Source organism: Camelus ferus, chromosome 29 (genome assembly GCF_009834535.1).
Source record: "Camelus ferus isolate YT-003-E chromosome 29, BCGSAC_Cfer_1.0, whole genome shotgun sequence".
Taxonomy (NCBI): domain Eukaryota; kingdom Metazoa; phylum Chordata; class Mammalia; order Artiodactyla; family Camelidae; genus Camelus; species Camelus ferus.
The window spans coordinates 8,282,229-8,298,409 of NC_045724.1; the positions used below are offsets into that span (position 1 = coordinate 8,282,229).

Here is a 16,181-nt window from a genome sequence, read left to right on the forward strand (position 1 = left end):
GAACATTTCAATAAGGAATATAAAATTAGGCATAGTGGGTTTATAGTGGATTTATAGCTGGATACTGGTGATTTAGAATTACAGAATAAAATGAAATGAAAGAGGAGAGAGAAATGGAGTATAAGAAAAAAATTAATCACATCTTGGGTTCTTGGTTCCCTCCTGCCCTACTTCTTCAGAAGAACCTAATTTCATCCATTAATATGTAAATAAGTTCTTGTACCTCTCATACATAATGGAAACTTCCACTATGCTTTACATGCCTTTCAAACCGTTACCTGATTCCTTTGCTCTCTACCAGATGTCTTAAAAAGTTGTCTCCTTTCATTTTATTTGCATCTTCCCTGACTTCCCACAAACTGGAATATTGCTTCCAACTAAACAGCTCTCCTCAAACTGTTGTCATGAGGACTATGGACAACCTCTACTCTGACAAATTCAGTAGACACATTTTTCAGTCTTCATCTTGTTCAATCTCGTTGTGATATTTGGAAATACTGACGACTTAATCTGTTTTGAAATTCTATCTCCCTTTACTTTCTGGGACGCCGACTTCTGCCTCTCCTGCCTCGCTGCCTACTGTTTGTCAGGTAGTTGGCTGGCACCCAATTCTCCATCTCCTCTTAGCGTCCATGTCTCAGCGTTCCTCCTGGCATTAGCTCTCTCTCTCTCCCCTCTCCTCAGTTTCAGGTTGGGTCACTTCATTTATTTCCATAGCTCAAGCAGTCACTGAAATGCTGACATACACTTTCAGCCAAGTCCCTGATATTTTGATGTGGCCATTTTCTGATTCCACCTTCAGAAGAAACCTTTTTATTTTCACTCTTATAATGCTCGAAACTGGCAGTCTCATCCTACCCCTAGGCTACATCCTATAAAATTACGTTGTGTTCTATTGTTGAACTCTAGTCATTTGTATAATGCTTAAACAGTTACAGTTTCTAGAAAACAACAGAATTCTCAAATTCTTTTGTAAGTTAAGAAAATTTGACAGAAATAGACCTGGCTCAGTTGACTGTAATATGAATAACAAACATACACCAATTATGAATACAATTGCAAAGTTCTAAGTTAAATGTTAGCAATTTGAATTTAACATTATGATAAATTTGCAGTTTATTCAGGAATGCGACAAGAAAAAACATGTAAATAGATGTTAAGTAGTCACTCGATAAAATTTAAAATTCATCCTCAAGCTCAGGCTTGAAAATCAAACAGATCTGATTTATAGTTACAGGTTATCCTCTTATGGCTATTTTTCCACTGCGCAGGAATATTAACCTTTTTTGGACCTTCACTAATTTTTAAAATGGATCTAGATTGCCTTAAAACTCTGGTTTGAAATAAACCGTAACCTTTCCATAATATTATTTATTTTTGAAGTTACACATTTAACATCTGTTTTCCCCACTAGACTGAAACTATCTTTAAGACATGCATTGCTACCCACAATGTGCAGCTTAATATGTGTAAGTGTGCATGACCAATTACAGAATTTGTGGGGCCCAATGCAAAGTGAAAATGAGAGCCCTCTTGTTCGAAAATAATTAAGAATTTCAGGACAGTGACAGCAGAACATTAAACCAAACACAGAGCCCTTCTAAGCAGAGGCCCCATGTGTTCCACACAGAACACATGCCCATAAGTAATCCTGGTGAGTGTGTGTGTGTGTGTGTGTGTGTGTGTGTGTGTGTGTGTGTTTGAAATATGTTGAATATTATGCCTGGAAAATTGAGTCGTAGGGACTTCAGATAATTATCTATAAACAGAATGACAGCTAGCATTCAGATCTCAGACTACAGAGAATAGTCATATTAAGTTGGGTAAAAATAGTTCAGATAATTATCAAGAAAAGATTTTCGGGTTACCAATAATTGACTATTTTGATCAAAGATTGTAGAACATTTCAAAAGATATTGGTCAAACTTTAACAATTCCCTTAAGTTGACATTCATATTATTTTATTTCAATTTTTTTCTAGTACATTGTATGGATTATTCTGAGAATGCTATCTTCCTTCTTAATATTCATGAGTTATAATCCATAAACTTTATATACTATTTTGTTTTCATGTTGACTTTTCTGCACAGTTCATTGAATCTATGAGTGAACATGATGGTAAGCACTCCAGTTCTCTAATCACAGAACATTAGCATATAAAAATTCATAAAACAATTTATCCTTATCCATCTGTCTTATGAAAAATAATGTTTACTTTATCAAAATATCAACTACGAATTTAAGACTACATTTTGGAATTTTTTCCAAGTGGCATTAGACAGAAAAATCATAAGTTGATGTAGTTAGAATGCACCCATTTTCATATAACAATAAAAATTCCAAATGCTTTATGAATATTATTCTCTTCAGAGTGATTCTTCACATTTGGAGTCAGAGCTAGTGAGGAATTTACATTGTCTCTCCTGGCACTGTGAATAATTTCCCCTCATGCTTCCCAAGAGTTCACTTACGCACAAGCCCTTTCTCAGCCAGGTTTTATGGCGACTGCGTGAAAAAGGAAGACGGATTTCCTGTTGAACAAGTTACTGATGGATACTCTTTCATCTGTCCCTGACAAGTTAGAAAGGAAAAAAGTGCAGGCTCTGTGCAATTATCTACCTCAATGCTGCTGTCAGGGGTTTTACATAAATACCCACCTAGTTGTGTTTTGTTACAGAGTTCATTTTTACAAGTCGCTCCAGCCTTCTGTTTCTCCACTGTCCACCTCCATGCTAAGTTGCAGTCAGATGCAAATACGTGACTTTTCCCACTCCATTCTGCCTCCTGTTCTCATTACCCCTTTCCTTCTATTTCCCTTCTGCCTTCACGTACTTTCTCTTCCACACATGTTCTCATTCATGCATCCCACTCAACTGTCCTCTCTCTCTCTCTCTGTCACTTTCTGCGTGCCTGTGCGCTAGATTCTCTTCTAACGGGAAGTCAGCTTGGCTGGGCACAGGGAGGAGAAAGGCCATGGGTACCAGAGAGGGTCAGAGACAGCAGCGGGGCCTGGAAAGCCTGGTACGCAGTGCGAAGTGGCCAGAGGGTGGTCACAGAGGGTGGCAAATGTAAATCAGATATTCTGCTGCTATGAAGCGAATCAAGGGCATGTGGGTAAGAGTGAAAGCTGTAAGATTTAGACAGCAGGCAATTCACAGAGTGCACAGATCAGATTCAGAATTTAATTCTGAGGTAGAGCTGACAGGATTTACCTATGGATTGGACATGGGAAGTGAGACTAAAAGAGGAATCAGAAATCCAAGTTTCAGCCTTGAGCAATGCTGTCTCACTCTATTTCACTGTTACTCTCTCTCCTTTCTTTTCCTCGTTTCTTTGTTCACACTATAGCAGAATCTGGAATGCGCACATCCCCAGGTTAATTCCTGCTTGAGTCTCAATTGAGACCTCACAAACTCCAGAAATCTATCCTGAGGTCCCCATACTGGAGCAAAGGCACATCCACATGACAAGTGACTCTAGCTTCCTCCTGGTATCAATTTCCACATTGTTCAAAAGAACTCCCAACTCAGGGGGTCCAAGCCCCCACTCTAGAACCTGTGTGTGGTAGGTTTTTGTCCAAGCTCTGTTACTAACCAGCTAAGTGAATTCTGGCAGATACTTAAGGTAGCCTCAGTTCCCACATCTGTGAAGTGCAGGTAAGAAAACTCTCTACCGCACAGAAAATTTTGCATGAGACGCTACACATAAAAAGCATGAGACAATACACAATACTAGCACAGAGCAAATGCTACATAAATGAGTCGTAATATTATCATCACTGTTTATACTTTACTTTACCCCCCCCCTTCATTTAAGCAGGTAACTGCAGAATATCAGAAATCAAACCAAAACAGAAAATACCTAAATAATTCAGGACTAGAAAAAGGTTTTCACCATAACACACACTCAACATGGATAATTTGATTTATTAGCCAATTCAGATGAATGCACACGTTGGAGTCATTGTTATGAACTATTATGGGCAGTCTCCACTTCCTCCACCTAATTTGGGCTTTGATTTTCAGGTCCAAAGATAGCACCAGATTAGGCTGACCCAGTGGATTTTTTTTTCTCTGAGGTCTCACCTGGGCAGGTGCATGTACAAAAGGCAGAGATGAAAAAGCCTAGAGAGGTTGGGGAGGCTGAGGGAGTGGCCCTCTTAATCATTCTTTACTTCCTTTTTTTTTCTTTTCTTTTCTTTCTTTTTTTTTTTTTTACCAGACGACTTGGCATCGTCCACCACATCCGCGGCAAGAGCTGCGACGCCTCCTCCCTGGCGTCCTGCCTGTGATAGCCCAGCCTTCGTCCTACACATTTGTAGCTTCGTGGACACATTAACAACTGATGCTTTTAGATCCTAGTCGCCTGGCTTTGCCAAGGCGGTTAGAGGTCATCTGGAAAGTCCTTTGCTTCGAATCGCCCTGATTTAGAAGGCCAACTCATTCCTCCTGAGGTGCTTTGGGAATTCGCGCCCTCCTCTGGTCCTGGTCCAGGTGCACAGGAAGAGCCAGGGGAGGACGCAGGTGACCGGGAGAGGGAAGAAGGGTGGCAAGAAAGGCGTCCCAGTGATTAACTCAGAGATCGAACCTGCAGACCAAGCGCAAAGTAGAAACTGAAAGTACACTGCTGGCTGATCCTACGGAAGTTATGGGAAAGGCGAAGCGCAGAGCCGGGCCGTGGTGTGTGCCGCCCCCCTTGGGATGGATGAAACAGCAGGCGCGGCGTGGGTAGGAGGAACCAGCGGCAGAGACGGCCCTACCCGGCACGGACTCCCGGCAACTCCGCGGAAGACCAGGGTCCTGGGAGTGACTATGGGCGGTGAGAGCTTGCTCCTGCTGCAGTTGCGGTCATCATGACCACGCCCGCCTCCCGCAGACCATGTTCCATGGTAAGCGCTCCTCTCCCGGGCGCAGACATTCGCGCGCCCGGCACGCCCCGGGGACTCCGGGACGCGCTGCGGGGCCCCGCGCCCGGGCGCGTCCGGGAACAGCCCGGCCTTGCACTTTGCACCTGCGGAGAGCGCTGGCTCTGCCCCGGGCAGCCGTCAGCCGCGCCTGAGTACCCTGGCCCGTAGCCACTTGCACCTGGGGCTGCTGCGCCCGGCAGGCTGCGTGCGAGCAGCAGTCCCCGACGCCTGCTCTCTGCCCCAGCGCTGCAGCCTCCGCGCCGCTCAGCGGCGGCAGCCCGCACCCATGTCCCAGAGGTGGCAGTGCTGTCCGCCAGTCTCCCCCAGTGCTGCCCGCTGTCAACCCGGCGCCCAGCCGACCCTCCCCGGGCTCCTGGCCGCGCCGCATTACTCACGGGCCCCCCGGGATCGGCGAGGATCTGGGCTCTTGCAGCTCCAACTCCCTATAGAAGTGAAAGCGAAGCTCCCATGGGACGCGCTTTTAAACCCCAAGGGGACAAGTCTCCGGAAAAACCCATTTTCTCCCCGCTCTGAGGCTGGGAGTTTCCGACTGGGGCTGTGCCTTATGTCTTTTGCTGGGAACCCAAGTGCTCGGACCGGCACTGAGAAAGGCCAGTTTCGGATGTTTGGTTTTTTCCTTGTATGGGTGCTCCTTGTTGGAGGCAGGATTAACAGGCATAATTCTAAGCTGTAGACCCTTGCTGAGATCTACTGTATTTTATTTGTGCGGAATACGGACTTAAACTGGACAAGGGCAGAGTTGAGGCGAGCTGGATTCCGCTGGCAGCCGTATGGCCAACGTGGAGAGTCAAAAAGTCGACTGGAAGGACAAAGGGGTAAAGGAGGTGTGAGGGGAGAGGATCTGCTGAGGGCAATTCTAGTGTCTTACAGTAAATGCTTCCTCAAGCAAAAGGAGACGGGTCGGGGAGGGTGCAGGGATAGGGAGCAGACTGTCCTTGTGTTTGATGCCCGGTCTGTGTCCTTTCCTGGCTGCACCGTTAGATCAAAAGAGTCCTTTCCCCTTTCATCGGTATTAAAGCATCAGAAATTGACAGCCGAGAGGTACCAGATCAGGAACAAAATAAAGGGGGAGCGGGTTTATAGGATAGAAGATCTGTAATGAGTGTCCTCCAGAAGCCCATGAATTTGATGTTAGGTGTACCCCTGTTTTCCTTACAATGCCCCTGGATCTCCTGCAATTGCTTCTTTCTGGGCCTTTCCCAGTTCTAATTCTGTCACCTCTGATCTAAAGTGGAGAGGTAAAACAAGAAAAGGAAGCTGGGTGCCCATTACTAACAAGGAACCTTTATTTCCTGAAGTATATCTATATTCATCATGTATCATAAGTTGTCAGCCACCAAAGCATTAGAATTCTAAACTAATAATAATGATTATGAATGGCTTTCTGCTCTTCGTTCCAAGAGATTTCACTAGATGCTTACGGATAGTGTTACTTTTTACCCTTTTTCTTTGCTACTTCTTCTGAAAGTTGAAGTAGTTGAGGACCTGCTATGTGGTCCTCGATTGTGCTATCTAGTTTAGGTAATTTAATCATATCTGAAGACCAAAAAACTGGAATAGTAATAAAAAACGGAGAACTGAGAATAATTAGAAAGCCTGAACAAGTATAAAAGAGAAGCACACACAGTGACACATAAATGTTGAAACATCTTGAACAAAAATAGAAAAGGTTATTTCATAGGACCAACTTACATGCTGAATTCACACACTTGCATGTGAGATGTTTTCTCTGGCCTCACCTCTGACACATAACCTAGTGTAATAAGAGCAAATAATTAGTGTCTTGTTTCCTGAAATAAAAGTGTGTGATGCAGTGTTTCAGAGCTTGGCCAAGGAAGTGCCTTAGTGAGGTTCATGTGGAGGAACATGGGTTTTTGTACATTTCCCTGGACTACACACATGCAGTTATTTTTGTAGGAAGCAGTGTAGCTCAGTGGCTAAAATCTTAGTTTCTGGATTCTTCACCCTGACAAATTTGGATTTGCATCCTGGCTTATTTTATGTGGGGAAAAATTTTGGGCCCCAGATTCTCCATCTGCAAAAGTGTTAATAATTGGTGGTACTTACCTCATGAAATGGTTATGGGATTAAATGAAACACTGTATGCAATATTAGAGGATGGCTTCAGAAATGTCTTTAACTGTTTATCATTGGACTTGTGGATAGAATTTATAATATAGTTGTAATATGTTTGTGGCAAATAGTAGATTTCCTCATGTGAGCATAATCAAACTCATTTTTATGACCTTAAAAAGCTGATTTCCATATAACATATGGTTATTTCCTACTGTTTATTAACTGTACTCACTCGCTTGTGCCAATTGTTCATATTAAAGCTAATTCTTACATATTCAGACAATGTCATTCTATCCTGAATCTCTTTTGACCATTTTTTTTAAAAATCACAGTGAAAATAGGTCTATGTAACATTTATGATAGACAGTCAATAAACACTAATGGGTCTTAAAGACTAATGAAAGATTGGGGTTGCTGGACTATAGAAACGAATTTGTTTATGTTCACTTTGACCCCATAACTTAAGCATCTGAGGATTGGATGTATGATTTGGCTTAAATTAAAAACCAGCAAGAATTTTTTTTTTTTAGAGAGCCCTCATTCTGGTTTAACCAAATTCCCTACTGAAAACAAGCTCTCTAGTTTCAGTCCCTTCAGGAAATCTAAAGAAAATTCCACAAGCCCAAGCTTGCCTCGCATTATTCCTTATGGTTTATTTATTTATTTATTTATTTATTTGTAAACTAATGGAAAGTTCAAGGTTGGAGGAGGGGGTGGATCTCTCTGTATAATCTAAAAACAAAAATAAAAACGGAGTCCTTTCCTATTGTGACAACAATGTCAAAAGCATGCTCAAACTAGGCAATATTAATATGTTGCACTCTATGTGGTGTAGAGAAAAGACTTCAATTGCAGATCAAATTGCAAGTCATTAATGAGAGAACTAGAAACCAATGAAATGTGAGTTCAAAACCCTGGGTTTGTTTGTAACATTGTCCATCAGGTGGTTTCAAATATAAAGTTACTGTAATAGGTTGGCTAGGTAGACTCACAGAATTCGGCTGCTTGAGGGTTGCAAGGGACATCAAGAGATCATGTGTTCATTTTACAAATTAGGTAACTGAAGCTTTTAAGATGCTCTGTCACTCATTCAAGTCACACAACCACTGTCATACCAAGACAGAAGCCCCAGATCTCCCTCTGTGTTTTGCATCACCAGAGTTTATCTGGGACTAACTTATTCACAACCAAAGACCCTCTTTACAGATAAGGCAAATAATGTTTTAAAATTGAGAAACTATTTGTAGTATACAAAAAAGACTGAATTTTCCACCAAGCCATCATTTGAACGCATTGATAAAATGCCATCAAGTGAATGATTGATATGAATTTGGGAGCATCATTTACTGAAAATTGTAATGAAGAGGAGATAATAACTCATGCTCATAAAAAATAAAACAGCCTCCTTTATTCAAACATAAAATGTGGACATTTGAAATAACATTTCTGTATAATGGTTAAAATGTCTCTTTTTCATTCTAATGTTTAATTATTTTGTTATATTTCCTTTAAAGCTCATTTCAAGTTATATACTGTGTAACTTTTCCTTACCATTTGCTCCTCCCAAAGTCTACCTGCTGGACATCTGTAAGATGACAGAGAAAAGAAAAGGTTTGGCTCTGTGCAGTCTATACAAATCTGGTTATAAAGTTAGGCACCAAGTAAATAATTAGCAAGGTATCATTGTTTGAGAATCTTCAGGATGAAGGGACAGTAGTAGGACAAAGGGAGACAGAGTTCTGTAATAGTGCCTGGAAGTGATTTTCATTCAGAAGAACAGTGTGATTACATGTTATCAAAAGATTACGGACATTAACAATCAAGTCCGGGTGAGGCAGCAAGCTCAGGTTAGAATCCAGACTTGGTACCTACTATCTTGTTTTACAAAAAGATTAAATAGCAGGCAGGACCCTTTTGACCCTTAGAGATAGTAAGTATAAGGCAGGGACCAGTGCTCAGTACATGGTAGCTACTCAGTTAAAGGTAAATAGCATGATCATCATTATTAATCTCCCAAGTAAATCCTTGCTCATCATGTATATAGACACTTGGTGGCAGAGCTGTGAATAGGTTCTATGTCTCACTTGTTCCTCTTTCTTACCTTGTCAAGTGGTAGTGACATGTGAAGATGAGATGTGGAATTCATGTTTGTTTCCTACATTCTCTATTGTAAAAATATTGTGCACCAATAGCACATAATTTATTGGGAAGTGCTACTAATTTTTATATGACAGATAATTATGTAATAAGTGATGATGTTATTGGGAAACTTACGATATATTTAACAGACTTTAGGCTGTTGTCACAATATTAGTTCCTTGGGTTCCAGGGGTACTGTTTGGAATTTTAGTCGGGAGAAGGTGTACATGTGAAATGTCTTGCACTCAACAAGTACAGTCAAATTCATTGGTGAAATTCACAGGAAATATATGGTCAACATAATTCAAGAGTTCATAGAAAGATGCAAAAAGACACTGGCAGGCTTATGAAGAAACAAGTCCCTGTGTAACCAGATTTTAATGCTTTCTATCAGTGTATTAGTGCTGCCTCAATTGACATCATTTATAATTCCATTCCTTTTGATTAACAATTGCCCCTAATTGAAAACACTTATTTAAAAAAAAGTAAATAATTAGTTAACAGGGTATGAATTTACTTACTGGGTTTTTCTAATATATCACGAAGCTAGACAGAACTGTGTTTGAAGAGAATATGGGTCTCTGAGCACTTAGAAAATACTGAAAAGATAAGGATTCTCATAATGTAAATATCAACTTTGTCACAGTCCTGGGATGAGTAAGCCCTTTAATGTCCAGCATTAAAAAGAAAGAATACAACCCAGTGCAGTAGCATGGAGCTAAACTCCCTGTCTCTAAGAAGCAGCTGGACACTTGAACAACCATCACGTTCTACATGAATACACAATCACATGCCATTGATTATAAAATTTCAAAAATGTATAACTTTTTACCAATAATTTACCTGTTTTCCTGTCAGTGAATCAGAGGGACTCTGCTGTCATGACACCTGTTCTGCACTTTCCCAAAGATTCATTTCTAAATAAAAACTGAAAGATACCTAAACTCTAAAAAGGTGTCCTACTTTGGTTGTTACATAATATTGAACTTTAGAGTTCTTCCCACACTATCCAAAAATCAAGATGCATTTTTTTAATTATTGGAAATAAGTGGTCAGGCCAGTTGAAACACCTCTATCAAATGATTTAACATGACCCTACGACATTTGGCCTATTCTTACTTACTGTTTAATTTAGTTTCTTTTAGGTATATCTTTGGAATTCCTCCCCTGATCCTTGTTCTGTTGCCAGTAGCATCATCTGATTGTGATATTGGAGGTAAAGACGGCAGAGTGTATCAGAATGTTCTTATGATCAGCATCGATGACTTGGTATGTGTTTCTTTTCCTCACATTTTAACTCATTGGGAAAATTTGATATGTACTGTTGGCGTTCAGTTCATATTCAAGTGTTAATTTATATTTCTTGAAAGAAAGTGAACTAACTAAAGAATAAAAGTGAATGAGCTGCTTATAATATATTTTTAGAGTTGGCATTATTACAATCTTTAAAAATAATTCTTTCATAGACCTTCAGACTTTCACAATTATCCTTCTAAATCTTGGTTTCCTTCACTACTACAATGTTTGTAAACAATTTAGCATAACTATGTGCATTTCCTCACCTCCTATTGATGGTCTCTGTAAAAGCATTATATTAGGAGAGGGAAAATAACAGGATTTGACGTTTAAAATTATCATGAAAAGAGATGTATAGTTATTTTATTTTATCTGAATGTGTGTATATGCATGTATATTGCATATTTTTATACATATGTGTATATATAAAATTGGCTGTGAGTTATTTTTTTACTTGCTATGGACATTGATAATAGAGATTAGTTTTTAAAGTAATTTTGGGTTTACAACTTTTACAAAAAAGCTGAGGAGAAAGTAGAGAATTCCTATGTACCCATTCTCAGCACAATTTCCCCTATTATTAACATCTTGCACTTGTATGGTACATTAGTTACAACTGATGAACCAAAATTGATACATTATTATGAATTAAAGGGCATAGTTGACATCAATCAGGGTTCACTTTTTGTGTCTCACAGTTCTATGGGTTTTGACAAATGCATGGTGTCATGTATCCACCATTACAGTATCATACAGAATAGTTTCACTGCCCTTAAAAATCTCCTGTCCTCCACTGATTCACCCCTCTCTCCCTTTCCTTGATCTCATGGCGACCACAGATCTGTTTATGGTCTCTGTGATTCACCTTTCTCGAATGTCATACAGCTGGAGTCATGCAGTATGCAGCTCCTTTAGATTCTTTCACTTAGCAATGTATATTTAAGGTTCTTCCATGACTCTTTGTGGCTTGATAACTCATTTCATTATTGAATAAAATTCCATTGAATGGATGCACCACAGTTTGTTTCTCCATTCACTGACTGAAGGATATGTCTTGGTTGCTTCTGAAGTTTGGCAATTATGAATAAAGCTTCTGTAAACATTCGTGTGCAGGATTTTGTGTGGACATACCTTTTCAACTCGTTTGGATAAATACGTAGGAGAATGATTGCTGGATCATATGGTAAGACTATGTTTAGCTTTGTATTAAACTGCCATACTGTCTTCCAAAGTCACTGTACCATTTTGCATTCTTACCAGCAATGAATGAGAGCTCCTGATGCTTCACAACTTTGTCAGCATTTGGTGTTGTCAGTGATTTAAGTTTTAGCCATTCTAATTGGTGTGTCATGGTACCTCATTGTAGTTTTAACTAGCAATTCCTTAATGTCATATGATGTTGAGCATCCTTTCATATACTTATTGCCATCTATGTATCTTCTTTGGTGAGGTATCTGAAGTCACATCTTAACTGACGTCTTAACAGCACTGAATCTTCTTATCCATGATTATAGACTATCTTTCTATTTATTTAGATTTTTAAAAAACTTTCTTTCATCAGAGTTTTTTACTTTTCCTCATATAGATTCTGTTCATATTTTGCTAGAGCTGTATTTAAGTATTTTCGTATTTTTGATGCTGTTGTAAACAGTGTTGTGTTTTGAATTTCAAATTCCAAATATTCATTGTAGGTATACAGGGGAACAATTGACTTCTGTATATTAACCTCGTATCCTGCAGCCTAGCTGTGATTGCTTTCTCCCAGGAGGTGTTGTTGTTGTTTGTTGTTGTTGCTGCTCTTGATTCTTTGGGGTTTTCTTCATAGACAATCATGTTACCTACAAAAATTAATTTTTTTACAGTTTAAGTGCTGTATTAATATAATCGGATATGTTGATTTAGCAGTAATGAGTACTTGAAGACCCAAATGACAAAGAAAAACCCTCTTAAATGTTCATAAGGTGGGAGAAATTGTCTAATTTTTCTCCTCCTTCCACTCTACTGTCTTCTCCAAATTCTCAGACTGAAGTGGCATACCACTTTGGGAAATTCAGTGTTGCACCTCTTGGAGGGACGTGGGAAATTCAAGATGTTATTAAACACTGTACCACAGAGAACTGCTGATTTTGCCCATTGACAAGAAAAACAAAAGTGCACACTAAATGCTAATTGCTCCATTTCATATTTCATAAAATTTTGACATTTTCTGCATTAATTGATCTACTAAATTAATCTTTTTCCATCAAGATAATTTTTTAAAATTTAATGTTATCATCTGGGTAGGGAATCAACTATTATTAGTTCTACAACATTTCTAAATAATGATATGTGTGTAAAACTCTGCAAAAAAAAAAAAAAAGAAAAGATGCTTTTGGCAATTCAAAAGAAGGAGAATTTTATCCACCAGATTGATAGCACTTCTTTTCTGGAAATTGAAAGCAGCCTATCTCCTTAGAATACGCGGCAACAACAGGAACAGCAGCAGCAACAGCGACGCTATTCACAAAGCAAACTGTGGCTCCTCTGCTTAAGGAAATTATTTTACGAGACATGGACGAGTGTATGAACAAATTAACCCAAGTGAATAGCACCACGATCATCTCAAGATTTCTATCAACATGAGGTAATAAATTTGAGGAAAGGGGAAAGTCACAAAGAATTATTCTATCAGCATGACAGGTAGAGAAGATTCAGTCACTTACTCAGTGTGTATTAGATGCTTTATAGGCATTACTGGGTTTAAATCTCAGGGAGACCATAATAATACTAGCCTTTAGGAAGTGCTTTTTATGTTCCAGGTGTTGACTAATTTAACGCTCACAACGCCCCTGTGAGAGAGGTGCTCTCATCACCTTCATTTCACAGAGGAAAGATCTAAGGCTTGGGGCCACCCACTCACGAGGCAGAGCCAGGATCTCAGCCTCTCCTGTTAACCAGCACACGCCCCGGCTTCCCAGTAGCAATCTCTGTGTCAGTTTATTTATTCAGCAACCATTTATGTAGAGCCTGTTACGTGCCAGTTATTATGGAAAACCCTTTGGCGTGGAGGGTGGAAGGGGTTTGGAAGTAGTTGCAATGATGGACCAGATATAAGCCTTTCTTTTAAGCAGCTTACATTTGGTGATGGTTAAGTCTTGGTGTGACGAGCGCAAGCTGCAGCTTGAAAAGGAGTGGCTGCCATACTGTCATTTGAGACAGGCTGGCTGTGAGTCAGATTTGGAAACAAAGAGATATAAACTGTGTTCTAGGAGGAGCTGTCTGGCACTAGGAGAGAAACCATGTTGTAGGATACTGTGAAGATCACCAGACTTTTTAGACAGTACACCGCGTTAGTAAAAATATTTTGAACCTGCACTTCCAATATACGTTTAGCATTTATTTACACATTTTAGCAATTTCATAGTAATTTTGCATCCATTAGTAATGGTATATACCAAATAATGAAAATTTGAGAAAATTTAATGAAAATGAAAAGATGAGAAAAAAACTTAATGTAGATAGAATTTCTAAAAATTTTCCTCCCACACTGCAGTGGATTGTCCATTGTGGACTCAGCTTTGAAAACACCCCTGACATAGTGGAAGACATGAGTGGAAACATGTTATAGCAAGACTGTGAGTGGCCTTGATATGATGGTATTTAGACATAACCAAGGGTCAGTAGTGATTTGATTATCAAAGTAACATTTAACTAAAATTTAAATTTTGAGCAGTTATTATGTGAAATGTGAGCCATTAAAAATAAGTAATACTCCTTGTTTTTCTATAATCTATGAGGGTGAGGGATACACATGTCACTATAATACAAAATAATAATGGCAGTACAATACAAAACAGTTTCACACACAGTATCTTATTTGAGCATCGCAGCATCTCTACGAGGTGATAATAATAACTAACACACATTCAGGTTTCACTCTGTGCCAGCTCTGCTCCAAGCACTTTCCGTGTATTGATTATATAATTCTTATGACAACACCATGCAATGAGGAAACTGAGACCTGAATCAAACCCAGAATTCAAACCCAGAAAAAGCCCTCATTATTATGAGGCAAAACAGGAAATAGCCCTGTTCCTTTGAGGGAGAACACATGATAGAGAGTTGTGATGATAACATAATGAATGAAGGGTATCAGAAACAGCAAGAGGGTGACTGGACCAGTTGAACTGCAGGAAAAGGTGATGGGGAGCTGAACAGATGTTTTGAATACTGTTAAAATCATCCAGAGCAGACCAGTAAGGTGGAATTAGTTGTAGAAGGAAGAAAACAGAAATGATGGGAACTATTACATAGAGACCAAATAGGGTGTAGGGTAAGGGTGAGACTCATTTTTCTACCTACCTCAGAAGGAATGGGAGGTGTTTAATAAATAATGGCCCCTTTTCTATATGGTCTACTAAATAAGGAATGCAGATTCCTAGAACTGGGGTGACTAAGTTAAATAGAGCCAGCATTTTAAGCTTCTTAATATATATTACCAAATCATTTTCCAGAAAGGACCTATCAATTTACAGTTCTTACAGCAGTATATGAGATCATCATTCTTGTTAGCATTGAGTATTTTTATTTTTGATAATATCTGCCAAGGCAATGGAAAAACAACCATTTTTTTGGTTGCTAGTGATATTGACTGTTTTTGCAATATTCATCATTTATGTTTTTGTTTGTTTATTTTGCATTGAGATAAACTTCAATATACTTCTTAAAGTGTACAATTTAGTGACTTTAAGTATATTCACAACAACTATCTACTTCTAGAACATTTTCATCACCTTGAAGGATGATAAAACCATTAGCAGTAACTTTCCATTCCCCATCACTGGACACTGGTAGCCATTAATCTACTTTCTGTCTCTACTGATCTACCTCTACTGGGTATTTCATATAAATGGAATAATACAATATGTAGCCTTTAGTATTGGGCATCTTTCACTTAGCATAATGTTTTCAAAGTTCACACATATTATAGCATGAATCAGTACTTCATTTCTTTTATAGATCAATCATCTATCGAATGGATTTACCACATTTTGTTTGTCCATTCATCAGCTGATAGACATTTGAGTTGTTTCAACTCTTTGGCTTCAGATGTTGCTTGTACAAGTTTTTGTGCAATTCTCTTTGATACATACCTACAAGTGGAATTGCTGGGTCATATGGTAACTCTTTGTTTACTTTTTAGGAAATACCAAACTATTTCCAAAGTGGTGCAGGCCACTCACACCAGCACCACACCAGCAGTGTATGAGCATTCCAGTTTGTCCAAATCCTCACCAAAACTTATTGTTTGTTTTTAACTTTAGTCATCCTGGTGGGTGTGAAATGATATCTCACTGTTCCTTTGGTTTACATTTCCCTGATAACGAAATGATGTCAATCATCTCTTCAATATTGACTATTATTATTGATACAGTATACATTTATGTATCTTCTTTGAAGAATTTTTTTTCAAATTTTTGCCCACTTTTACATTGGGTTGTCTTTTCAAACTACGGACTGGGAGAAAATATTTGCAAATGATGCGACTGACAAGGGCTTTATTTCCAAAATATACAAAGAGCTCATACAACTCAATAACAAAAAAACAAACCAATCAAAAAATAGGCAGGAGACCTAAATCAACATTTCTTCAAAGAAGACATATAGATGGCCAATAGGCACATGAAAAGATGCTCAATATCACTAATTATCAGAGAACTGCAAATCAAACCTACAATGAGGCATCACCTCACACTGCTCAGAA

General features: G+C 39.0%; 1 protein-coding gene and 1 long non-coding RNA gene across 3 annotated transcripts in view; one reads left to right on the forward strand and one right to left on the reverse strand.

The window, feature by feature from the left end:
* Window positions 1–4,456: 4,456 nt before the first annotated feature.
* LOC116660441 lies at window positions 4,457–12,491 on the reverse strand. Its single transcript, XR_004315964.1, has 4 exons — window positions 12,165–12,491; window positions 8,555–8,588; window positions 6,620–6,680; window positions 4,457–4,587 (listed from the first exon to the last, which is right to left on the reverse strand). It is a non-coding gene; the product is annotated as an uncharacterized LOC116660441 (long non-coding RNA).
* IL7 (interleukin 7) overlaps window positions 4,587–16,181 on the forward strand; it is a 41,550-nt gene continuing 29,955 nt past the window's right edge. For both annotated transcript variants that reach the window (XM_006185867.3, XM_014560246.2), the window contains exons 1-2: window positions 4,587–4,888; window positions 10,278–10,411. In XM_006185867.3, coding sequence (XP_006185929.1) covers window positions 4,879–4,888; window positions 10,278–10,411 — 144 coding nt within the window. In that variant the 5' untranslated portion in view covers window positions 4,587–4,878. The remainder of the gene's footprint in view (window positions 4,889–10,277; window positions 10,412–16,181) is intronic.